The following is a 25,583-nucleotide window of genomic DNA, read 5'->3' on the forward strand; positions in this document are numbered from 1 at the left end:
AATAGGCTAAATAACTTTAAAAAAAAAAAAAAAAAAAACAATCCCGGAGGTCACCGGCCCACATATGGACAGGCCCACCGGCATTTGCCCGGTTGTACAGATTACCAGTCCAGCCTGTGCTTGAGTCAACTTAGGCTAGCTAGCTGGTAAGTAATGGTTCACGTTAGCCAGCAGCACATCATCTTCAGCCTATCATTTTGACAGTAAAAGTTTAAACTCAACAAACATTTTATGTAAATCATATGAATATAATAAACTCGTAACGTTAACGTTAACATAACATTATGATGAACTGCTAACGTTAACGTAAAACATTAATTTGACCAGCAACGATAACGTAGCTAGCCTAAGTTGACTCAAGCATGAATGAGTTTGTAAGTTAGACAGTAGGCTACGATGTACATAGACTGTAAACATGCCCGAATTTAATGTAGTACAATTTCACATTGAAACATTATCGTTAGATAAATAAATGCTTGCTTACCATTAAGGTGGAGCTGCGAACTTGACAGAGAGCTGAACACGGTTGGTCTGACTGAACCGTTGCTCAAAATGATCTCCCGCCTGACAGTTCAAACGTCGTCGCGCGGTCAACTAAAAATCCACTACTTTTCAATCACCACGTCAAAATTTCCCAGTAAACCATACATCCATGACTTTTCAATATCTTTTACTGAACTATGTATCGATGCTCTATCGATTATGGCAATATAAACTATAAACCAATGTTGTTTCGATGTCTCTCTATCTATGCTCATGCACTGTCGGGGTTTTGTCAGGATTGTAATGCTGATTCAATGTCTATTTACCATTGAGATTTCAATCTCAACCAAAATGATGATTTGGATGGAAAATCAACATCATATCAATGTCACCTTGCTATCTGGGCATATTCCATTGCTGAAAGATAGCAAAAACATAACAGAATCACAGATGAGACTTCGAAAAACATTTAATTCATTTACATATACACAACATATTAGATCTCGCCTCCACAATTTCCTCATCAAAGTCTACAACTAGTCTACTACACCCTATTCCTACACACCTTGTTAAGATTGCTCTCCCCTTCCTGGATAATATTTTGCTCTAGATTATAAATAATTCAATGCTATCAGGGCATGTACCGCAGTCGTTTAAGACATCTGTTATTAAGCCCTCCCTCAAAAAACCTAGCCTTGTATCAATACTGGTTCTTCTGGACCTCAGCGCTGCCTTTGACACCATAGACCGTGACATACTACTTAGGCTTGAAAATTTGATAGGCATCAGACTCAGCACTCACTTGGTTTAGATCATACCTTCCTAACCGTCAACAATTTGTACAGGTCCATAATAAACCATCTACCCAGATTATGGAAAATATGGAGGGCCTCAAGGCTCAGTACTGGGGCCCCTGTTGTTTAGCAGATGATATACAACTATACCTCTCCATAAAACCTGATGAATTAACCCTGTTAGCCAAACTTGACACATGTATAAGAGATATAAAGACATGGATGACGAATAATTGCCTGCTTTTGAACTCAGAAGTCAAGGTTCTAGGTTCTAAAAAGATGAGGGATATCCTATCCACATCACAGGCTACATATAGTGATCTTCCACTGACCTCATCCACAAGTGTTAAAAACCTAGCACTAAATAATCACAGAAAACAGATCACCAAAACTTCATTTTACCATTTAAGGAACATTTTAAAGATAAGGAAGTCCTTATCCTTACCAGATGCCGAGAAATTATTCCATGCTTTTGTCACCTCAGGGATAGACTATTGCAATGCTATTACGCTGGCTGTAATAATACCTGTCTAAAGAGCTTACAGCTCATACAAAATGCAGCTGCTCACACACACGCAAAATATGAACATATTTCCCCCATCCTAGCATCTCTACATTGGCTACCTGTTTAAAAGTCATTGACTTCAAAATATTACTTATTACTTGCTGGTTGGTTGCTCTTTTGTCTGCTTCTAACAGAAGAAGCACTTATCTATGCTGGCAGCAGCTGAACAAGTGTACAAAGTCCCTCTAGATGGACTTGATGCAGTTGGAGGTGTTGCTGCAGGTTCAGAAGATGGTCTACCACGTCTTTTCTGAAGACACTGAGTCCTGCCTGCTTCACATGATTTCTAGTAGTGAATCTTAGCATGCTGCAGATGCTCACTGTTCCAGGTGGATTTGTAGCAGTTCCTGTGCCAAACTGCTTTGTTCTGTTGTAAAATAACTGCACTGTAACATTGTAATCGTTGGCTGATCTGTGATCACCAATCTCCATACTCTCTCATGGACAAAAACAAGAAATTTGGCATACATGTATGTCTCTAGTGATGGGTCATTCACCAGTCCACACATATCTGCCACTGAATACATAGCCCAAAATCTGTTTCTTTTAGAATATGTGTGCCATCACCTGACTAACAGAAAGACACACCTCAGAATATAACCTAACTAGACTGTGCCACCATGAACTATGAAAATGTGCTTGCTCAAATGTAGAAGGCTAGAACGTCACTAATATCACCAACCATGAAGAACAGAGCACTATGTGCTTCAGGTTATTCGATATTCTAAATTCTATAACTGCCAGCTAAACAGCCAACTGTCACTGCTAGTGTCTCTCTTTCTCTTTCTCTCTCTTACACACACACACACACTCACCTGTCTATTTGTCTATCTGATCCTTTTACCCTTTCTTTTCTTCACACTTACATAGGCTACTGAAGGCCTTACAGACTTCAGCTGATACTAGCTATGTAAAAGTCTATTAAACTTGATTTAACAGAGATCTCTGCACTTTGTGCTCTGAATGGGTGTAGACAAGAACTGGCAGAGCAGGCTAGGCCTACACTCAAGCACACTAATAGGCATGAATTGATATTGAAGTATTATTTTTTTAAGCGCACAATTTCGAGAATTTTAGGCACAATTTCTTGTTGAAGAGATCAATTATCAGCCTAAAAATGTTTTATAATGTTGTATTGTTTATGTGGTCCACTTTTGCACACTACCTTGTAGAATATCTTTGCTTTTTGGCACCAAACCCTATGCTATAATACCAGCAATGTGAGATTTATGGACAAAACACCAAATTTGACCTTTTCTGAATTTGACCTTTGATTTGGGTCCTTCAAAACCTTTAAAAAAAATGGAGACCTGTTTTTTTCTACTCTTAAGAACCCCTAGAACAAAGATATAATGCTCTCCAAAAATTAACATGCGAATCCCACAAGCCCCCAAATTAGACACATAGGCCCCCCTACTATATGTTAACAACCCACCGAAAAGTTTTGAAACCAAGACTCATTCAAAGTCAGTTGTGGTATCTGAATTTGGTCTGCATGTGTTTGTTTAAATTAATTCTTCATAAGACTGTCAGGTAGGTTCACCACAACCACTTGCCCAAATAAAAATGGAAATGAATGTAGAATGAATGTTCCCGAGCAGGCTTGGAATTTCACCATTCTGGGGGCAAGGCCACTTGGCCTTCAGTTGGGCATATTTGGTGGGGGGCACAAAGGCCACATGTCAGGGCACCAAGGCCAAAGTTAACTATACAGTAGTAGGCTATAAAAATGATCAAAGTTTAGCCTATTCACTGCAGTAGACCTGCATCACTGTATGAAACATTACAAAAACATTAAATGAAAATATGACATATTACATAGAACTGTAAATCATCTGACTATCTAGGCTATATATAACATTTATTTTATATTTGGCCTGTTATGAAATCATGAATTGAACAATTTAATCACAGCTCAGCTTTAAGAAACTCAAATAGCCTAGATGCATGCTTAGCATTTTGTGATCATTAAGGCTGTACTCTGATTTACCAATATCTAGGCGATATTTGTAACATTTATTTTGTATTTGGCCCGTTATGAAATCATGTGGAACAATTTAAACACATTGTAAAACTTAAAGCCCAAATTTGGAGACATCCATGTATGTCGAACTTTACTGTAAATTCAAAACTGGATTACTCTGGAACGGCTAACTGTACAGGGGACTGCTTTACACCTTTGTGTTCGGTAAGGTTTCCTGTTTATTCTGATATATGGTTTGTCATGTGTTAAAAGAAGGGTTCGTAAAGTATTCCACCGAAATGAATGGGTAGGGAGATCATGGGACGCAAAACCTTCAGTAGAATGTATGATTACATTTAATTATATTATTTACTTTTCTCGCGAACCGTTCAACACAGCAATTATCGGCTAACATCGTTTAAAAGCTGAGAAAAAGCTCTTTCATGTGATACTTGTGATGTCAGAATATTGAAAGAAGGGGGCACCAAGGCCACCGTGGCCTGTAAACCTCTGATTTTCAAAGGGGCCTCACGGCCAACGCAAGGGGCTACGACGGCCATGGCCGTTGTGGCCGCCGTGAAATTCCTACCCTGTTCCCGAGACTGAAATAATTATGTTGATGCAAACGACACTCTTGCCCAACCTCCAGCAATTAACGTAGGCCTAATTATGCTTTCAAACAACAATTTAAACCTGTAGCTTCTGAAAATAGACCCAAGTTGTTTTTGCTCCGGAACATTCCCTTTAAGCTAAGAAAGTTCTAGAAGCGTGACCCATTCACCCACTCGGTAGGCCTAGCTAGCCTATTTGATCTGTTGTGCTGGACCCCCGCTAACAACGATGGTCCATAGCCTATTAGTGCACCCATCAGTTTTAGTTTTATTGTAACGGGACAATTTCACAAGGCTACAATGCTATATGAATGCAAATGTTCAAAATGTAGCCTAGTAGTCGTCCTTCTGACTCGAGTCCCTGAGCATAGCCTAGCCTACTCTCAAGGTTCCATGGATCTGTTCTGGCCCCATTAACAGGAGTAGGCCTTGTCATTATAGGGGTAACAACAGTCCAGAGAAGGAGGAGAGTGATGCAGTTAGATTAACTAGCATAGGCCTAGGCCTGCTTGCCCTGCAGTCGACCCCTTCATACCACCTGTCTACTAACATCTGCTAAGAACATGTGGTAGGCCAACAACTCAGTGCACCAACGAATAGCCCACATGAGACCATCTTCTTTTACAGACGCCTTCTATTATGTGGCTTTGGCCTCTTTCTGTTGACTGAGGTGGTCTGTGGATGCTGTAGGCTAAGTGTCCCACCCTGTTGTGGTGCCGGCTTGTGAGTAAAGTGAGCAACCTCACCCAGACCACCACCAGTCAGAGCTAAATTTAGGCCTTATCAGTGTGACACAACAACATTCGTAGTGTGTGCATGGTGTTATTTTGTTTGCCTGGTGCAAATGAGCCAGGAAACTATTTTAAACCAGACGTACATGAATTAATTCCACTGCCCCACCCCCACCAGACTCACCAGATGAAAATGAGTGGAGGGGACACTATAGGGGCCAGGCTACCTCTCTTACCGCCAATCAGCTATGAGGCTGCTGTGCTTTTAAGGTCACATTTTGCTCTCTGTCAGTGTAAAAAATAATTGTAAAACATTTTCCACAGGCATAATGATCTTTCTGAGCCTAGACCAATTTAACATCTTATTTTTTTTTTTTGTAGTCTGCAAAAGAGAACTATGGCCTACTATACTTTTGTGGTTGCCATAGTCACTCTATTCACAGTCAAGTAAATGGTGCAGTGAAGTGCTTCCTGGTCCACAAGGCTAACAATTAAGAGTCATGGCACAGGTAAGTGGATGCATTAGATCCACTTAGCTCCGCACACACACACACACACACACACACACACACACATACCAAACACACGCCACTTCTTAGTCGTGCTGGATGTGAGAGAGAGTCACTCGTTGCAAACCTGTTATTTCCCTAGCCCTAGTTAATGGCTTTTCACCATTTAGTTTGGAGCCATTTTAGAAGGGCTGTTTGTCTGGGGTGTGCACTGTCCTGGCTTCTATCATACATTGCATTAGCACTTAAAAATGAAGTAAGGGGAATAATATAATGCCAATTCAGTTCTTCAGGCAACCCAGTGTGTCTAACATGAGATGAAGAATAGTTATTTACAAAATAGTCTGTCTTTTATGCATTTTACAGTGATATTTTCATTTCTTCTCTCCCTAAATCTCCTGAATTAGTTGAATGCTCTCTGAGTGAATACTGAATACTGAGAGATAAAATGCAGGCTGGGACCTGTCAGGCTTTTGAGGTGTTTCGAGACAGAAACAGGACAGGATGGACGTGTGGGTGAGCAGACCAGCGTGAAAAACACCTTTCCCTCCAAAGGCCTCCGATGTGCTGTTCCTTTAATAGCTCTTTTGTTTTTTACTTATGTTCCTTTCTTTTTTCAGGCTTTTATGCCTTTAATCTGATAGGACAGTGAAGGGAGTGTCAGGAAGCACGTGGAAGAGAGCGATGGGGTGGGATCGGGAAATAAACCGGGTCAGACTTGAACCTCGTAGGCCTACTTGATGCCCGTGGACCCGAATATGGTATGAGTGCGTTAGCCAGATGCGCCGCAGCGCTCCAAGGCTCAGCTCATGCTGGTGGTCCAGCACAGAGTGGGACAGAGAGGCCCTGAGAAAACTACTGCTGCGATGTACTTGCTAAGCTAATGTTCATTTACGTCCAATCACAATTCTCGGGCCACTTCAAAAGACTGAACCCAGTAAAGGTACCAGAGCACACGATTGGTTAAACAAACTTTACTGGTGCTGGTGACGTTTCGACGCGATAGCATCTTCATCAGAGTCAAACGGGCTAGAGCGTAAGAGACACCCACTCCGTCCATTTACATCCGTCACAGCGAACATGTTTTCTCTGAACAGTTCCGTTTGAATGATTTCATCTGAACGGTAACCTTCCGTTCTGCTCCCTGTGTGATTTTGGAGGATTACCTCCTCAAACTGTTTTGCAGAAAACTGTTTGTAAACACTTGGAATGTTCGCCTCTGTGGATCTGAACAAGAAGTGGACATACCGTACCTCCTTTGCTCTTAATTGCAAAGGCGTCTGTGTAACTGGCCACCTTGCTGCTCCATCACAGTCCAAGCAAATAGAGACTTCCTTTCAGTTAGCTGAGCTGAGCTATCCTGAAAATCAACATGGCATTTTCTACACAAAAATACCCTAAACTTTTTTTGTTTGTTTTATGTGTGGGCTGATGTTATATATACCAAAAGGGACATCTCAGTGTGAACATTGACAGTTTTAAAGTTTTATCCCTCAACAGAATTGTTTTCTTTTCACGCAGAAGTGTCTGACCCACCCCATTCTGGTGCTGTTGGTCTAGACGTGCCCCTGGATGTTTGGAACCATTCTTCCCAACAGTGCTACTGCGAAAGTGCACTGAATTGTGAGTGAGGTTTGTTTTGTCACCACAGGGAGGAAGCCTTCAGTCACAGGAACGTCGGTGTATGTTATTCTGTGCCTGTGAACATGCCTGCAACTCTTCCTAATGCATATCTGAAGCCTCCCGGGGTCCATTATCAGGTCACGACATGGGGCCCTAGATCTAAGTCCAGAGATTGTTTCCTCCCTGGTGGAGCCATTTGCCCATATCAGGCCTCTTTGTTCCTGGCCACAGCTGTTTGCCGGGCCTCTGAAGCCCTCGGCTGCAGCTGTAGTCCTGTCACAAAAAACAAGAAAGCGCCGAGTAACGGTTAGGGGAAGTTATGCAACACCATGTTTTTTCTTTCTTTCTTTCTTTCTTTCTTTCTTTCTGGTGTCTCATGAGTGCGTACCCACACTTGTGTTGTGTGCAGAGAGATTGATGTTCTTATTTACAGTTTCCACGGAAAACACCAGAATACACTACAGTGTTGAGTGAAGGATCCAGTATTGGGCATAGATTTAGGATCGCGAGTGACACTCACAACTTTATATCATAAACAAACAATCTTTTTGGGCAGACGGAACCTTCCCAAAGAGATATCATCAGACTTTGTATTCTTTTAACTTCACTTTTAGGCATGGTTTAACTTTCAAGCTTGGCATTCTTTCTGTCTTCTTAAAAAATGTGAAGTTGAAACAGATATTTAAAGAGCTTTTACTAAAGACTATGCAAGGCCAATGTAATCTGAATAGCAGCTAAGAATTGTGAGCAATGGGAAATGCATGGCCCATATGTCCACTGAGGGATGCCCTGTGCTGGGTGTTGTTTAGGGAAGAAGTCCTAGTGAATGCACCACTGGTTGAGTACACTATGTACTGGTGTCACCGCCCCTCAGCACGGCCAACACAGAGAAACCCATAAAACATGCTGCTGCTGCTGCTGCACCGGACCCTAATCTGAACACTTTAACCCTTTCCACACACATGGTTGCTTGTGTGTGTGTGTGTGTGTGTGTGAGAGAGAAAGAGAGAGAGAGAGTGTGTGTGTGTGTGAGAGAGAGAGGAAGAGAGAGAGAAAGAGAGTGTAGTGTGTTTATAGAGGTGTGTGAATATGTTGAAGCGTCTTGAAGCGACAGGCCACTGCACTGGCAGCAACCTTATCCCAGTTTGTCTGTGCAGCTTTGTCTCAGCTGTTGTGGGTTATTTTCAGAGGTGGACAAAGAGCAGCGGCGTGGTTCACATACCGACCATGGCAGCCAAGCCAGGGGGAGGACATACACGCACAACGGCTCCCCACACATCCCCTACCCATGCGGCGGTTATAGGGTACACAAAAAGACATCACTGCTAATTTCACACAGAGGGGAGTACAGTAATGATGTGGTGATGGGCTGCTTTGCTGGAAGCACACAGTTAGAATGCAGTGGAGTACTATTCAAATGTACATAATTGAAAGGAATTCTTTCTTGATTGTGTTATGTTGTCATAACTGCTTATGTATAAATAAGTTTGTGAAACGTACAGTATTTGTAAGGAATTTTGAAACTATGTTTGTTCATAGCTATTTTCAGTTAGTTGTTTGTCTCTCTCATCTTTTTTTTCAGATCACACATTGGTCAGAGTGATACGAATCAATTTAGGCAACCATAGGTCATTTTGAGTGGTTTGAGGTCTTGGCAATATTTTTTATCAGTTTGGTTAAGCCATTCCAGTTTTTTTACAATTTTGGTTAAACCATGAGGCCATTTTTGTGCCAAACCCAGAAGTAAGGAATCCATGTAAGGGACTCTTTTGGACAATAAGTTAAAATCAAAAGTCACCCTTTTCGGTATAGTGTCTTGTTCTTAGACCGGAATGCTTCACCGCAATAGTTACTTTACATATTTACAAAACACAAACACAAAACATTGCAAGGTTATCATCATTTGTGTTGGCAGAATACAATTCAATACAAATGAGAATCAGCACACTTTAAATGCTCTTTTTTCTGTGCTTCCACTATAGTACATACCTACTGTACATGTATATCTACTGTATATTTTCTGGACAACATGCAGTGACAAATATACAATTTTGAGGCCTATTACACCACATAGCGCAGTATATATAATTTAGTGCTTTGTTAAATTGAACTGTTGCCAATATTATTGACACCTATACAGGTGCTGTTATTTAACAACGGTAATGTTAAATATTATGTTGCTTAGAGGCCAAAAACTTTGCTGTGTCATGTGTGCACTGATGGCAGATGATATTAATCTTAATGCACACCAGAACTGACTAGTCAGCCTCATGAGAAGGACAAACACCAGTTGCGTTTAATCGTCTCTCAGTGACGCACCGCCATCAAACGTTTGGTTGTATAATAAGAATACAAGTAGGGTGGTGAAAAACAAAAACAAAAAACTAAGCTAGAACAACACAGCACCGATGTTGAGCAAATGGAATTGGTGTTATGACCCCTGACAAGTAAAGGGGTGTTTGGTTTCCAGTTAACTAGCATGGACTTCTGCCGAAAGCTAGACCACTAGTGAAGTAGACAGAAAATCAACCCCAACACTGTAGAGGAAATAATGTCAGTCTGAGAGAAAAACAGTGGCAGGATTTCATATCTTGTCTCTTACGTGAGACTCACCGGAGAGTGGGGTGGGTGTTTTGGGGGAGGTGTGTGTGTGTGTGGAGGGTTGGGGGGGGCTTTTCTATTTCTGGCTATAGGGCAATTATGAGGTGAAAGAATGAAAGCATGAAAGCACACTAGCTGCTGAATCAGGGGTGTAAAATTGGAGTTCCATTCGGAAGAGGCCATAAAGCGCACACACACAATGCTCTTCACACACTGTAAGCACATGTCAAGGGTGAGCAATTCGACCTTGGGAAAGGGCATGCTGCACAGAAAGGGAATATGAGGAACATGAATAATTATAGCAGGCGGAGAATCAGACTGATGTCCAGGGGGTTTAAATGACGAGTACTTTAACAGTTTATGTCATGTATGTTGGTATTAGAAATGTTTGAGTCTCTGTGGTGCCTGCACATGAATGTGCTGGCAAGTTTAATTAATGTGAGCAATTCAGTAATATCCATGTGGCTGTGGACTGAAGTATCTTTAACGCTACTGTTGTTTTATATGACATGGCCAACAGGGGGCAGCGTAGGACAGAATTTTCAAGAATCTGTAGTCATTCTGTGGTCTTCTCTGGATTTTGGTCAGGTATGACATCAGTCATCTTTCTCAGTCCCATTTACGCAATAATAGTGAAATCTATAGCACATTTTAATACAAATCAAACATAGTCTTAAATAGCTTTTTTAAAATATCATACTTTTACGTTATGGCATATGTCAAAGATCTGTAAGGGAAACATGAATGCTGTGTAGTTCAAGCTCCAGTTTTTTGTGTGTGTTTCACCACGCAATTTGTATTCTTATTCTTATTTTTTTTTGATGAAGGTGCATCATGACTAAACTCAGCTGGTGTTGGTCTTTCTCAGGAGGTGAACTGGTCAGCCAGTGTGTCCTGAATGGATGAGTGGCATGCACTGGCTGGGCAGAGGAGAACCAACTATGTCTGAGTGTGTGGTGAGTCAGCTAACCTTAAACAGAGCTGAGGTGGCTCCTGAGTCAGATGGCAAGCCTGCCCTTGTCCAGTATACCTCACCGTATGTGTTCCCTTTATGTAGACACTTGAATTAGACAAAGCTACTGCAGATAAAGCATGTTTTTCTCGTCACTGCTTGAACTCCTTGAGAACCAAAACTAGTGAGTTTGAGAAGCTACAGTATAGCGACCGTAACACATTCCCACTCTTGGGCCATAGGAACAGTACGTATCTCTGAAGGATGTATTGTCATGGTCATTTCACAAGATTTGAGGACGGTGACGGTGGAGCAGCTGTCACCGTGACGACGTGGTGGAATGCTAGTCTCTTCTCTGAGGAATGAGCGACCCCTCCTTCCTCCCCCTCTCTGCGTCCTTTGGTCCTCCACAAAAACGTTTGACTTGTCTGTCGAGGCCTCTCCGCGGCCTGTCCGGCTGCTACTTTACCATTCGCCGTAAAAGAGTTTGGTAAACAAACGGATTGGGAAGAATTTCTAATTGTAAACTTTGTACTCACGGAAACAAAGGCCTTGCCTCAGACCCCAGTGGGCAGGGTTTGACGTGGTTGATCTCCACTATACTGTGGAATTTCCTTGTAAAAGCTGCTAAAGGAACATCTCATCTCCTAAAGCTTCTGTGGCAGTAAAGTCTCACATCAAACTCACTGCACTATGAGTCTGTTATGGAACCTGGCCAAAATAACGTTTATATGGAGTTGTGTAGGTTGTCTGTATATGAAGGTCCACTGTTACTAACAGTTTCACAAAGTCACAACTTGATAATATAGACTAAAAATACTTTAGTAACCAGTAATGAATGGAAATATTTATTTATAATCACATTACACTTACATGACACACAGTAAGCCATTAATACATACACTAAATTTGGAACAGTTCAGGTCAGTTTCAAAACATTTATGCCTACATACATATGATAGGCTATGTATGAAAATGAGATAAAGTATGTTGAAAAAATGTTATAGTGTAGAGATGCAATAGAAAATCATTAAAATTTTCAAATACTGGTACTTTTGTTTGTTATTGTTGACACAGTGTACTGACCCAGGAGGTCATAAAGCCAGCACCATCCTTTTCATGTTTCTTTATTCACTTTGAACCAAGTCAGAGGAGCGTGCACCCATACACACACACACACACACATACACACACACACACACACACAGAGAAACACACACAAACAGAACTCTCTCTCTCACACACACACACACACCACGCGCACACATCCCATATCTGACTGGTCTGCAGGCTTTTGGTCTCCCACAGTGACCACCCAGGTGAATGCCGGACTGTTTTCCTAAAGATGCGGATGCACCAGCGTTGTTTACAGACACCCCTCGCCTGTCCTGGGGGTTAAAGCTTTCCCGGCAGACCTCGCTAAGCTCCGTGGCTAAGCCCGCTGGCAGGCGGATCCCACGTCCTGCATCCTGGATGTTCCAAGGCGTTAAGCCCAGACCATGGAGACCGTTCACGTCAACACGGACTGATTCTCATCTCATAACTCAAGTCAACCGTTATGACCGCAGCCATCAAAGACGCAATGCAGTGATTTAGAGATTGGGGAGATTGTGGTGTTGGAGAAACAGACCTTTGGTACAGGATTGTTGGACACTTGTTTTTGGGGCACAAATCAATTTTTTACCAAGGCAACCAGACACGGCTCATTTGGTTTATTTGCTTTTCTTAAAACATGTCAACCAGCCAGCCAGCCAATTATGAGGCCAGCATGGAATGTTCAAGCTGCCCAAGGAGTTGTTTTCAAAACGGTTATTGGACTATGTAGATAGGTGTTCTAGGAGTGTGTGTTTGTGTGTGTGTGTGTGTGAGAGAGAGAGAGAGAGTGAATTGTTGTATACTGTATCTGCATGTGTAGATAATCATTTAACGTCATGGAAAATTTCATACAGAAATGTTCAACACACATACTTACAAGATCACAAGGATTGTCCTCTATATCTAGCATCATAGATCATCTCTGATGCAGCTCACACCCCTGCATAAGTACCGTTATAAGTGAACGGCTTATCGGTCACGCAATGTCCGATTACCTCTGGAGTCCACCTCTGGATCGTGGGCGTGCCCTCTTTCCCGGGCCGCACTATTATCGTGCTACGGGATGAGAGTGATGGATCCTCGTCAAAGAAGTTGAAGGGCCGAAGGAAGAAGCCCACAGCGTTGCCGGGCGTTGCCGTGTTTGGAATGTCTTCTGAATGAGGGACGTGCAGGAAACCTACAGTCACCCAGGCAACAAGATCCTGAAAACAATAAATGACCACAAAGTTCAAATACAGGACATGACTCACAGTGGTATGATACTCTGTGACTTTTATCTCACGTGATTAAAAGTTTGACAGGCCAAGATTCATCAATGTTCTGTTTTGGCTTTTTAATAGTTACATTCCTGAATGTGAAGCATTACCTGATGGTAGTAAAGCAAACTATGAAAGAGACAAGTTTTTGTTTAATGTTTGTGTCCTTACTTGTTCGGTGATATTTTCGTTATTGCGGATGTAGTCCTCAAAAGACACAAGAGGCTCCCAAGGATTATTCTGGGTGTACATGCTACTGCTGGTAGCCTCACTGTCCTTGTGACGGGTCACTGCCAAAGGATATCTGTTTAAAAACAGACAGACACAGCTGCTTTATGAGGAAATTAGTGACATTGTGTATCAGTTACAAAAGGCTCTCAAGATCTTCTAAATTCAGTATGGAATAAGAGTAAAAGCTTCTTTGTTTTTAAGGAATTTGGAGTCCAAACTCTTCTCTAGAGAGTGCATGGCCTGCCTGTCCTAAGTGCATCACTATGTACAGTATGTTGGTCTTGGGCCAGATATCACTGCTGCACTTCTGCTCTCTGTTATCATTTGCACTGGTGTGTGTGTGTGCTGTGTTTTAGCACTACTTGATGGGACTACACTATCTGACCTCAGCATGTTAGCTTAGCTATTACACCTTGTTATCTCGACTGTGCAATCTAGCCACAGCGTGTTGCAGCTGTGCTATCACACGTTGTTTTGACTGCACAATCTGGCTTCAGCATGTTGGTGTCGAGGTATCGTAAATCATGGGTTGTGTCTTTGAGACTAAATGGGATTGAGGGTACTTTTCTCTTGAGCACAGCTGGTCAAAAGTCTTGCAACTTTTGTTTTCTGTCGTAAAATGCACTGCTCTGTCAGCCTGCTCAGGGTGTCAGGTTGGTCTCCTATCTGTAACAAATACCTATATGCTTTTCAGCTGAAATATATCATCATTTACAACATAGATGTATTTTAAGATTTTAACATACATCTGACCCCACATGACCATTAACACCATAAACAGTTCCAGATTCTAATATGTGTGTTCTATGCTTTGCGTTCCAAATTCTGTGTTCTGCATTCTGTGTCCTGACCTCTGTGTTCTTAGGTTCTGTGTTCTGACCTCTGTGTTCTATGAGTCTGTGTTCTGGGCCTTACCTTGCCCAGCTGATCCCGTTCTCCTCCTTCCAGCCCTTGGGCAGCACGCTGTGGCCGTGGGAGTTGAACTGGATGCGGTAGCCCTTTTTGTGTCCCCAACGGTTCTCCTGCTTGGGGTTGTAAAAGTGCAGGTAGCGGGGGAACTTCTTCCCGAAGCGGAACGCAGCGCTCCGCTCTGTCTCATGTTGTTTCTTGGCGAGGAGGGACTGCTGTATGGTGTGTCCAGGACTCCAGGGATTCGACACGTTAACAAACTTCAGCTCCATGGACTCGAAGCTGTTTTCCCGCCCTGTTTGTAGGAATCGCATTGAAAAGTTGTTAGCGTTTTAAAAGGACCAGCAGAGAGTAAAGAAAATCACTGGTACCAAAGTACAGCAAATGTCTCAATGCAATGCGTTGTCAACATTTCAAAGCCGCCTCAAAACCATTGCAACATTTCAAAGCCGCCTCAAAAAAGTTTTCTCAATGCAATGTGTTTTCAACATTTTAAAGCCGCCTCAAAACAGTTTTCTCAATGCAATGTGTTTTCAACATTTCATAACTGTTTGCATGATGTGTTTTCAGCATTAAGGTCCATAAGTCACAGTGCACTACACTATGCAGGCAAGTGGTAGCTATGGTAACGCAGCACAGAAAGCAGACAGCTGTTTCTGTTTAATTTAGTGCTGTTTCTGGTGCTCTGAGTCATATAGCATAAGAGGGGGCAGTAAATATATAGGGAGTCACATGAGATTGCCACATGCAGCAGTAGGGCACATGACTGCAGTTCCGAAATACACTTTAATAATCACAATACTCACAATGCTCTTTCTGCTGGATCTTCTCACAGCTTTTTGTGCACGTACACAAAACTTTTTTTGTTTTGCTTGTCAAAATTTTAAGTTGACACATAACATTTGTTTTTATATATTCATTTATATAATCGTTATATGTCTGTTGTGTCCATGTTTCAATGTTTATTATCAACACCAGGCATATTCAGGTTATAAAACTCAAATGAGTGAAATCTCCCCATATGCATGCTGTATACAGCAAAAACGTGCAGAAAAGATTGAATAAAACCAAAAAATTAACTCACCAGCAATATCCAGGTCTACTTTGTAGTGGATGAGGTGGGTGTGCAGGTTGCCCAGCACGTAGCTGTAGACCTTGGTGCCGTAGTTGAGCCCGTTGGGTGTGAAAAAGGTGGCGTGGATGTACCCAGTGGCACTGACCCTGGCTTCCATTACTCCGTTCTGGTAGAAGTAGAAGTCCCAGATGTAGTCGTAATTGTAAACAGTTGAGGTAGTTCTTAGCACTAAGACATGGTTCTCCAGGCCGGCAAAGAAATTGTACCCTCCCTTGAAGTCAGAGTTGAAGTGCCTCCTTAGGGGCATAGCGGTGGTCATTTCGAAGATGCAGAGAGCATTGCGGAAGCGCACCGGCTTGTCCGTGTCGTAGTAGTGGTACATGTCCTGGAAAGTGGCAATCTCGGGGCAGTCTATGCCAGGGGCGAGCTCGTAGTCGGACGTGCCCATGGCCCACCCGGCGTCGATGTACTTGGTCTGCATGGCGGCAGGCGTGTCGCCCGAGTAAAAGGCGATGGCCTCCTGCAGGCTGACCTCGTAGGCTACTCTCTCGCCGTTGAAGCGTAGGTCGAAGATCTGGAGACCTGCAGAGGAGCGCACGCGGAAGGCGAACGACCAGCCGGCGTACTCCACAAAGTTCCCGTCCACGTGGTAGCGTGGCCCCTGGGGCTCAACCAGTTTGGGCCCGTGGATGTCTGAGGCCATGTTGGAGTGGCCCCGCGGGACGAAAGTCGAGTAGAGGTCAGTCGGATCGTGTTCTGGCAGCTTGTGTTTTTTGATGGTGCCCTGGTCGTACTTCTCCATCAACTCCTCGACGCTGTCAAAGTACTGCCCGTTGTACCACACCTTCTCCACGGCCCACTTTTCAGGGTCCAGGTCCCTGTGGTTAACGAGCAACTCGAAGCCCACCGGATGGATGAAGTAGCCCTCCACGAACTTCTGCAGCATGATCCACGTCCGCCTCTCGCCCGGGGCCAGTCCTCGGGGAGCGATGTCTGAGAAGGTCAAGCACCGGTCACCGCAGTCGCTGACACCCACCATCCCCGCGAACCCTGTGCTCTCGTGCAGAAGCCTGCGAGCCTTCATCTCCACTTTCTCCAGCACCTTCAGAAGGTGGTGGTACTCCGCTGACGTGATGGGCCGCGACTCGAAGAGGATCGGCCGGCCGCCTTTGAACGTCTTGACCTCGTAGGTTGTGGGATAAGGCAGGGGGCTGACGATGTACTCCGTAATGTTGGGCTGGGCTTGGTCCCCGAACTGCACCACCACACGAGCCTGCCTCTGAGGCTTGGCCTGGCCTCGGTCCAACGCTCGGAGGGCCTCGTGTTTGCGCGGCACGTGCAGCTCGATCAGCAGGATGCTGTTCTTCTTCAAGACTTTCTCCTTTGCCAAGGTGAGCCCCAGCTCCTTCTGCGCGTGCAGGTAGTCCCGGACGGCTTTCAACTCACGTGGGGTGAGGTCGGCGAACATGGAGGCTCCGTGGTGGGCCCACTCTCGCCCCCTGGAGGCTGATGCCGATGCTGCCAGGAAGCAGACGAGAAACCCCCAGCACGACCACATGCTTGCACCTGAGGAGGAGATAGGAGAGACTTGTGTACAGCCGTAAGCTTTCTCAGATTTTAAAACCCCATCTCAGCGCTTTTATGTCTTTCATTTGCCCCCACACCCACACACAAAGAGAACATGTTATGACTCTCCCTTCCTATCTTAAAAAGGCTACAGTTGCAACCATAACACACTTAACCATCAATAAAAAAAAGCTCACCTTTATCCAAACAGAGACATAAACAGTTTAAAATCCACATTTCAGAGGTCTTGTCACAGAGCAGTGCTTTTCGTCATTTCTACCAAGCGTTCTTTCGTGGAAAACAAGAAAGAAAAAAGGGAAATAATCCACAATTTGCCCATTCCCCTCTCCCGCCTCCTACAGTAAGCGTCCTCCCCGTATACAGTATGTTACTGTGGGTCCTTGGCATTTCTCCTTCTGCCCCTGGAGGCCTATAAGTGCTTAGGTTCCGTTCAGCTCAGCAGCACGAAACCCCAAGAGCAGCAGAGTGGTCTGATCCACACCCACCCCTCTCCTTTCACTCCTCTCTTCTCCTCACCTCTCCTTTCACTCCTCTCTTCTCCTCACCTCTCCTTTCACTCCTCTCTTCTCCTCACCTCTCATTTCCTCTCCTTTCACTCCTCTCTTCTCCTCACCTCTCATTTCCTCTCCTCTTTCTTTTCCTCTCCTCTCTTCTCTTCTCCTCTCCTTTTTTCTCTGTTCTTCTCTGAGTGCTGGCAGGCAGGCAGGCAGGCAGGCAGGCACACGGGCAAGTGGTGGTGATCCACTGCTTGCTGAATCGATGAGTAATTTCTTACAGATTGACATGGAAAATGCTGTAGCTTGCTTTTGTAACATGCTTATGTAAAGAGCGTTTATGTAAGTCTCGATTCATTGTGTAGATACAAGGGGGAAAAACAGCAGGCTTTTGTTAAGAAATGAAACTAATGAATGCAAATGAACATACCTGTTGTGTTGTGATGCCTCCTGAAATTTTCTGGTGGGTGTCTTTGTGGCTACTGCCAGCAGTTCTGCGGTCTGTGTGTATGTGTGTGTGTGTGTGTGTGTGTGTCTGTGTGTGTGTGTGTATGTGTCAGTGTCTGTGTCTGTGCCAGTGCCAGTCTGTGGTGAAACACCTCTTTGAAGTTCCAGTGATGGAAAAGAACAAATGCTGTTGTTCTCAGGCCCTTCAGTATTTATCATCCCCTGCCTCTCAGGGGAGGGTTGTGATTGGTCCACTGCTATCCATAAACCCACCATAAAGTATGTGAAATGTCTGTTCCCTAGAGATGATTAATCCCATTTAGCAGAATAGCCCTATGGGGTTAGCCACAATAGCCACATTGTTTTCTTATATAGGTATCTCTATATCTCTATATAGAGACTCTCACATAGTTTATTCTAAAGGGCCAAATATTTATCCAGCTCTTAAAAATAAAATGCAAATTGCATGACTTACGTAGTAGACACAGACATCTTGGGAACTCGATGAATGCAAATATTGAATCTGGACAGTCTCCAGGGTTCACTGGAACACTTTACAGAAGGAAATCCTAGCACTGGATTTTTTGATTGTTACATTTGAAAGAATGGCTGTTTTGACTGACTGACAGAATGACTTTTCCTGTCAAAAAAAAAAGAATTTCCTAGAAGTGAAATTATATTATTCTGAGGAAATTAGTGGTATTCTTGGAAGACACAGATAACAGTTATATCACCTCTGAAGTGTGACATTAACTATATGTTGCTTAATCAATGCCCTACTTTTTTGAAAATGTTGAATCTGTGAGGTTTAAATTGCCAAGGAAAAGTAAAAGCAACAAATAAATACATTAAAAAACTTAAAAATAGTCCTATTATAAAATACCACTATAACAATTGGCCACATATCTGAACATTATATTTTCCATAATAATCTTTCTGATTGGCTGGTATTCAAACATCTTCATCATCACGTAAACTGTCAGTGCAGCCCTGGTAAAGTCCATCCGACATCTGCAAGAGCTCCTGCTATTCACCTAGCTGGCTAGCTGTGCTAAAATGGACACCTTTTTGAAAGTAGAGTCAGTTTTGTACAAGAACATTGAGGCAAATGGACTGTAATGGTCTCGTCGTGCGGAAGCGTGTTCATGCAGGGCCGGGGACTGGGAATGGGACTGGGAATGGGACTGGGAATAGCAATGGAGTGACAGCTCTCATCAAGCAGAAAGCCTTGAATGCAATTTTCTGTATTTCGCTGTACTCACCATTGCAAAGTGCTTGTGGCTAAACGGATAGAGGATGAGCTTAATATTTTTTTTGCATTTGCCGTAGTATTGCTGATGGGTTTAATAAGGGGGCCTTGGCCAGAACCTAGTGGTATTTGGGGGGTCTTGTCATTGGAAAAGTTTGGGAACCCCTGGTATAGAGTACCAATATTAATTGATAACCATGTTCATTGGACAAAAGTGCAGCATTTCCTCAGGTCAGTCTGTGACATCAACATGGTCATTTAGGTGTTACATCTCTTACTGTGAGCTCTCATTGAAGTTTTACAACGTGCCATAATCCAATTAAATGCCCTGTCAGCCTTTTGATTTTGATCAGCAAATTTGAATCAGCAAGTTAAAGTCCAAATTAATATCGACAAATTGAGGTCACACAATTTCTCAATGTACTGTAAGACAGCACTGTTGTGAAAGTGTCGGGGTTGGTGTGCTTCATTGTGTCACCTTTGCCATGCTTTAGGCCTACTCTAGTGTAGGGCTGAGACACTTGTGAAATACCTGATATCACCTACATTTCTCAGTAATGGGACTCATACTTCTGACAAGACTAATCTGAACCTGGCCATCACTAAGATTTAAGTCAAGATTCATGTGTCTGATATAATTCAAGTTAATTATTTAAGCTTTAAATGATCATGAAAAATATTCGGACATTCACCGGAAATTCATTTAGGAATTAGATACTAAAAAAACGATTGATTAACAAAGATGAAGGATGGGTTTACCAAAGGAAGGTCAACATCTTGGCATCGCACAGACACCATGGGTCAGGAGGTTAACTGAGTTATTAGCAACACACATAAGGAACTTCTTTAAAGTTTGGTCACGATGGCACTGTGCAAAACACCTTGTTGTGGCATGGTGGCACTGTTAAAAATACATGGATAAGCATATTTGTTGTGTTACGGTGGCATTGTGAAAAACACATACAGTAGATAAACACATTTATTGTATCACGGTGTGAATTGCTGAATTTACCTTTCACTCTTGCTTATGTCTTGGTTGCGGTGTAGATTCCCAGTAAGCATTCCATTTCATTTGTTGTGATGTGGAAATATAATTCCATTAACATACATGTTTTTTGTGCATTGTATTACATTGTAGCCATTCAGCTCCTATATTTTGTTATCTGTATCTTTTTGTTTAGATCTGATGATGAAGTTGATAACGATGATGCTGGTCGTGGTGACGATAACGATGATGATGATGAACTAAATCAGAATCAGAATCAGCTTTATTGGCCAGATTTGCGTAAACAAACAAGGAATTTGACTCCGGCTAATCTTTGCTCTCAAAGTGCAACACTAAACACTCACTTAATACTCACTCAACATATAAGAATAAAAAATAAAAAAAACATATAAGAATACAAAGCAGAACAGTACAAATGGATTGAAGAGCAGCAGAATATGGCAAGGTTGGACACCTCATCAGGTGAGATACAATATACAGTTGAAAGAGATGGTAGGAATAGTGCAATATAAGAATAGACTGAGATTTAAGATTTAAAGGGACACCAGGCAAGCCTGATGCTTTCTTTACGGAACTCCCCCTCGCTCGGTCTGAAGCTCTTTTCCTTTTCTTTGCATCATCCGTCAAGGGTTTTCGCTGCTTCTTCACCGGCTCTGCCATTATACACACGTTTGCAACAATCTCTAGCGCTTCGTTAGCCTGCCTCTGTGCTGTAAACTGATCCTGCTTCGGTCGGCGGGTAGGATACACCGAACTTGCAAGTGGGATATTCTTCCTACAGGCAGTAGGGCGGGCGAGAGAGCCTTCATTCGCCCCGTAATGAGTCATTTAACCATATACCGACTTACGAAGATGATTAATTAACACGAAAACGTTGCCTGGTGTCCCTTTAAATATAAATATAGTGCAAGGCAGTTCAGTGCAATGATAATGTATTAATAACAATGTGAGGTAGATGGGCAAAACAGTGTTGATAGACTTTGTTCAGTGTAAGTGTGGGGGCTATTTCTAAACAAAATCACTTACAATTATGTTGTAAGCATCATGTGTCTACATTAGACATTATCGTCCAGGCCAAACTGCTGAGCCTTAGCCACTATGTTTATCTTTGTGTTTAGATAAGTAGCTGCCAAAAATGTTGCATGGGGTGATGTTTATGTCTCAATGTTTAAGACAGTGCCACTACTTGTTCCAAGTAGGGATTGTGACATTCTGCCTGTTCCAAGGAAGAAGTGAAGAGATTATTTCTTGACGTCAGGATCTTGTCACCTCCCACAGTGAATCAAGAAGGGATCTGTGAAGATCTGCCATTTCAGCTCCTCCAATCTCAGACTCTGTCCTGACAGAGAAGGAAACACAGCAGACATTGCCAATGGCCAAACGTACAGAGTGGGCTGTACACTTCACCACAGCGCTGGACATTGTGTCAAAGAGTTGTGAGTTACCAACGCAACCACACGTCTGTTTTAGTGGCATCATGGAAGACACTGTATTACCTCCTAAGGTGAATTTAACAACACATTAAACATTTTCTCTGTTATCCGAGGTAACACTTTTGGGGTTAAACTGAAATTATTCAGGCTCAGTCTTTGGGGTTAAATGAGCGTTTTCCAAGCTCGGCCTTAGGAGGTTGAATTTCCAGGTTTAACCTAGCCTGCTCCTGTTATTGCTATGTTTGCGGTCTTGTGAGAGGGAAAAAGCCTGGGAAGTCATGCAGATATACAGCGTTGGCAGATGGATTGGGGCAGGCTACAGATTGGCACTTGGATAAAAAAACATAAATTGATAGCAGCAGACCAGGATCCAGGTTCTGTGGTGTATTGCATGAATTACATGGAAACCTGAGACGCATCGCAGACGCTGTGAGGGGGCCATGGGAGGATGTATTGAGTTACCCGTTCTGAAGCTGCAGGCAGGGAAGACGAAGGCTAAAATATGCAGATTGGCCTCTGGAAGATGGAAATGAGGTTGCAAGAACAAACAAGAGATCAGTAGACATGAGTATTTGTGGACTTGTAGCCAAATTAACTATGTTTCTTCCACTGTAGCCTTTTCAAGGTTAGGAACTCAGGCATGAGTTGAGTGTGTATTTTTGTGTGTGCCATTTCATTTATGTGGATTTGTGTGTCTGGTGCGTGGTGGTTCACTCTCTCTCTCTCTGTGTGTGTGTCTGTGTGTGTGTGTGTCTAAGTTCTGTTTGCATTTGTGATTGATTTGATGTGTGTCTCTCTTTGTTTGGGCTGTATATGATGTGTGTGTGTGAGTTTGTGTGTGTGTGTGTGTATGTGCACAAGTATGTATATGTGTGTGTGTGTGAGTGTGTGTGTGTATTTGTGCCCGTGTGTGTGCCCGTGTGTGTGTGTGTGTGTGTGTGTGTGTGTGTGGCCCCAGCTGTGTTTGTGTGTCCCTTCATTCCGGTCTGACGCTCCCCAGTCATCCAGGGTGCTTGCTTGGACCAAACGTCCACCACTGCCCCCACCACACCCCCTGCCCACCCCTCTTTCAGTCACTTTATTAAATAAACGCCCCTCTGATTGCCCCCCAAAAGCACCTCTTTATAGGATTAGGGCCTCACCCACACCTCTCCATCAGCCCTAAAACATGCCCCCATCCCCCCCCAACCACACTCTCAAACACACACACACACCCCTGGCAGTGTTTGGTAAGATGGCCGCTGGGTGTAACCGTCACAGGCTGACCCTCTAATGGCTGCCCTCACAGCTGTGGCCGAGAGGGGCTCTCCACCAATGGCCATCTCCCCAAATGCCACTGGCACCGCAGGAATCCCCCCCCAGTCGTTTAAAACCTGCAGTCTGGCCAGGCACTTGCCCCATAAGACTGCAGCACCACTGCCACAGCGCTAGCCAGACGCAGAGTCTCCTCTCCTACATAGGATGGACACCACACGCGCGAGGACAGCGAGGGTTCACGCCGAGAGAACGATACCACAGACACCAGGAAGAGTCTGAGACAGAGAGTGAGAGAAAGAGAGAAAGAGAGAAAGAAGGGGGAAATGCGGGAAACGAAACAGACTGGAAACTAAGTTTGAAACCAACCCAGAGGAGATACTTGCTATATATATTTATATTTATCAGGACCTAGTGGCAAGAGAAGCCATCAAGGAGGCGGCAAACATACAGTTTGCGTTGTGACGGTGGAAGGAATAAACAAAGCGGCAGGGATAGAGTTTGTATCGTGACGGACGCCAGGTCGCGATCGTCCCAGAGACACTCAGGTAACTCATTAGTTCAGCGTCCTTCTTCAGTAAGACGACGGGTGAACTTTGACCCCGGATGGTACACTATCTGCTGTTCACAAATGCAAGGATAGAAAAAAAAAAACAGGCAAAAAGAACATTAGGGTCATGGTCATATTTTAGTGCTGTTTTGGGAAATGTCAACTAATGTCATTTTTGAGAATGCTTTTGATTTTTAATTTAGTAATTAAAGCATATATGCAATATATATTCAATATTATTTAGTAGATTTAATATTTAGGTAGATTGAACAGATGTGAACAATGACAATACTTTCACCACCTGTCTAGATAGTAATTTTTTGTAATATGAACACCCGACCAAATAACTTTGATAATGACTTTGATACTGTGTGTGTGTGTGTGTGTGTGTGTGTGTGTGTGTGTGTGTGTGTGTGTTTGTGTGTGTGTTTGTGTGTGTTTGTGTGTGTATGTCTGTGTGTGTGTGTGTGTGTGTGTGTGTGTGTGTGTGTGTGTGTGTGTGTGTGTGTGTGTGTGTATGTCTCTGTGTGTGTGTGTGTGTGTGTTTGTGTGTGTGTGTGTGTGTGACAGCATGAAGGCTCTGATCGTGTCTTTGCTGGGGCTGCAGTTGGTCATGGGGATGGGGTAAGTGGTCTGCGCCTCTCTTCTTCACTCCTCTCATCACCTTGATAGCCTCTAACTGACCCATCACATGGTCCATATGGGCCTGTGCTAGATGATGGCCAGAATCAGGCCTAATCAACTGAGGTCAACTGAACACAGTGTTTTTCTATCAGACATGTTATGAGTACTATATGTTTGAAGTAGACCAGCTGCTTCAGTCAGGCCTATTTCAGTGTTCCGTTAAATAGAGTCACAATAATAGGTACTGTGTCTTTGTGTGTGTGTGTGTGTGTGTTTGTGTGTGTGTGTGTGTGTGTGTGCGTGTGTGTGTGTGTGTGTATGTGTGTATGCAAATTAATGTGGCCCTGCATGCTCATTTTCTCACCGTCTTGTTTGTGCGTGTGTGTGTGTGTGTGTGTGTGTGTGTGTGTGTGTGTTTCTCTCTCTCTCTCTTTATGTACTGTACACGTGTGCGTGTGTGTGTGTGTTTATGTATGTCTGTTTGTATGTGTGTGTGTGTGTGTGTGCCACAGCCACTGGTGTGAGCACTTACTGGAGGAGCGGGTGGAGCACGTCATATCCCCCCGTCTGCAGCGTGAGGTGGACTGTTCCGAGGTGTACCAATACAACACTCAGGGCTGGAGGCTGGACGTGGACAGAATGCGCCATGAGCACGGAGGGGATGATGGCATTGCCCTGTACTACAAGCAGCAGGGCCCCAGAGCCTCGTGCTATGTGTTCAAGTGAGTGAAAGATCAAAATGATCATTCCGGTTCAAAACACAGGTGCCATTTTCAGTGTGTCATGTTTCTTTGTTTGGTAGAGTTGTGGTGCACTTGTCCCACCTATCTTTACGCCAGGTGCAGGACTAGTTATACGATAAGATGAAACAAAAGAGTAGCTCACGGTGCCATTTTTTGATTAAAGTTTGGGAGCTATTCCGGTGTGCGGACATTTTCTTTCACGTCACCTCATGTTTCTTTGTCAATCACTCAAGGTGCTGTCACCTTGTGACCCAGTACACTTCTCATCAAATTCAGCACATTGCCCCTCACGTTCCTCTAGCTGTCCATTCAGTGAGGGGACTGAAACGATCTCTGGTCTTTGTATAAATTCCTGCTGTCTCAAATGGAATGCAAAGCTACAGTAGTGTTTTGGACTGAGCAAGACATTGACCTTGCCAATCAACATATTGATTCAGAAAACATGGGAGGGAGCTCTTTGGGAAATGAACTGAAAGTTCTTAGGAAGTTCTTAGGAAAAAAACTGAAATACAATTCTGGAAATACTGTACGTGATCAAAGGCTCTCTTTGTATGTTCCTCTCTCTATGCGTCCATTTCCTGACCTGTGTGTGTGTGTGTGTGTGTGTGTGTAGAGTGTAGGAGTGCTGAAACTAGAAAGCAGAACAGCTAGCAGCCACACAAGGCCTCCTCAACACTTAGATCTATTACTGCAACACCACAGCTATTATTGTTGGCCCTGGAGCCATGAATCAGACTGCATTGGCTCAGTGCCCATCCAAAGGACTTTTTTCCGTAGGTTCTAGAGAACAGTTTGTGA

General features: G+C 43.5%; 2 protein-coding genes and 1 long non-coding RNA gene across 4 annotated transcripts in view; 2 read left to right on the forward strand and 1 right to left on the reverse strand.

Moving 5' to 3' along the window:
* The first annotated feature begins 79 nt into the window (after window positions 1-79).
* On the forward strand, window positions 80-11,577 carry LOC125310035. The gene is made up of 6 exons (XR_007196230.1): window positions 80-146; window positions 5,529-5,656; window positions 6,064-6,172; window positions 7,178-7,279; window positions 10,401-10,468; window positions 10,749-11,577. It is a non-coding gene; the product is annotated as an uncharacterized LOC125310035 (long non-coding RNA).
* An 87-nt stretch (window positions 11,578-11,664) lies between these two features.
* On the reverse strand, window positions 11,665-18,105 carry aoc1 (amine oxidase copper containing 1). 2 transcript variants are annotated; one of them, XM_048267214.1, is made up of 5 exons: window positions 17,910-18,105; window positions 15,408-16,964; window positions 14,330-14,618; window positions 13,355-13,487; window positions 11,665-13,129 (listed from the first exon to the last, which is right to left on the reverse strand). In XM_048267214.1, the coding sequence occupies exons 2-5, from the start codon at window positions 16,954-16,956 to the stop codon at window positions 12,860-12,862; spliced, it is 2,241 nt and encodes a 746-aa protein (XP_048123171.1). In that variant the 5' UTR covers window positions 16,957-16,964; window positions 17,910-18,105; the 3' UTR covers window positions 11,665-12,859. The 2 variants fall into 2 exon arrangements, with proteins under 2 accessions (XP_048123171.1, XP_048123170.1); XM_048267213.1 differs by lacking the exon at window positions 17,910-18,105 and adding an exon at window positions 17,599-17,632.
* Window positions 18,106-22,978: 4,873 nt separating this feature from the next.
* Window positions 22,979-25,583, forward strand: part of sspo (SCO-spondin) — a 114,441-nt gene continuing 111,836 nt past the window's right edge. Inside the window, 3 exon segments of the mRNA XM_048266994.1 lie at window positions 22,979-23,416; window positions 23,989-24,042; window positions 24,555-24,764. Of these exon segments, the coding sequence (XP_048122951.1) occupies window positions 23,990-24,042; window positions 24,555-24,764 (263 nt within the window). The 5' untranslated portion in view covers window positions 22,979-23,416; window position 23,989.

This window comes from Alosa alosa, chromosome 16, assembly GCF_017589495.1.
Source record: "Alosa alosa isolate M-15738 ecotype Scorff River chromosome 16, AALO_Geno_1.1, whole genome shotgun sequence".
NCBI classification, from domain to species: domain Eukaryota; kingdom Metazoa; phylum Chordata; class Actinopteri; order Clupeiformes; family Clupeidae; genus Alosa; species Alosa alosa.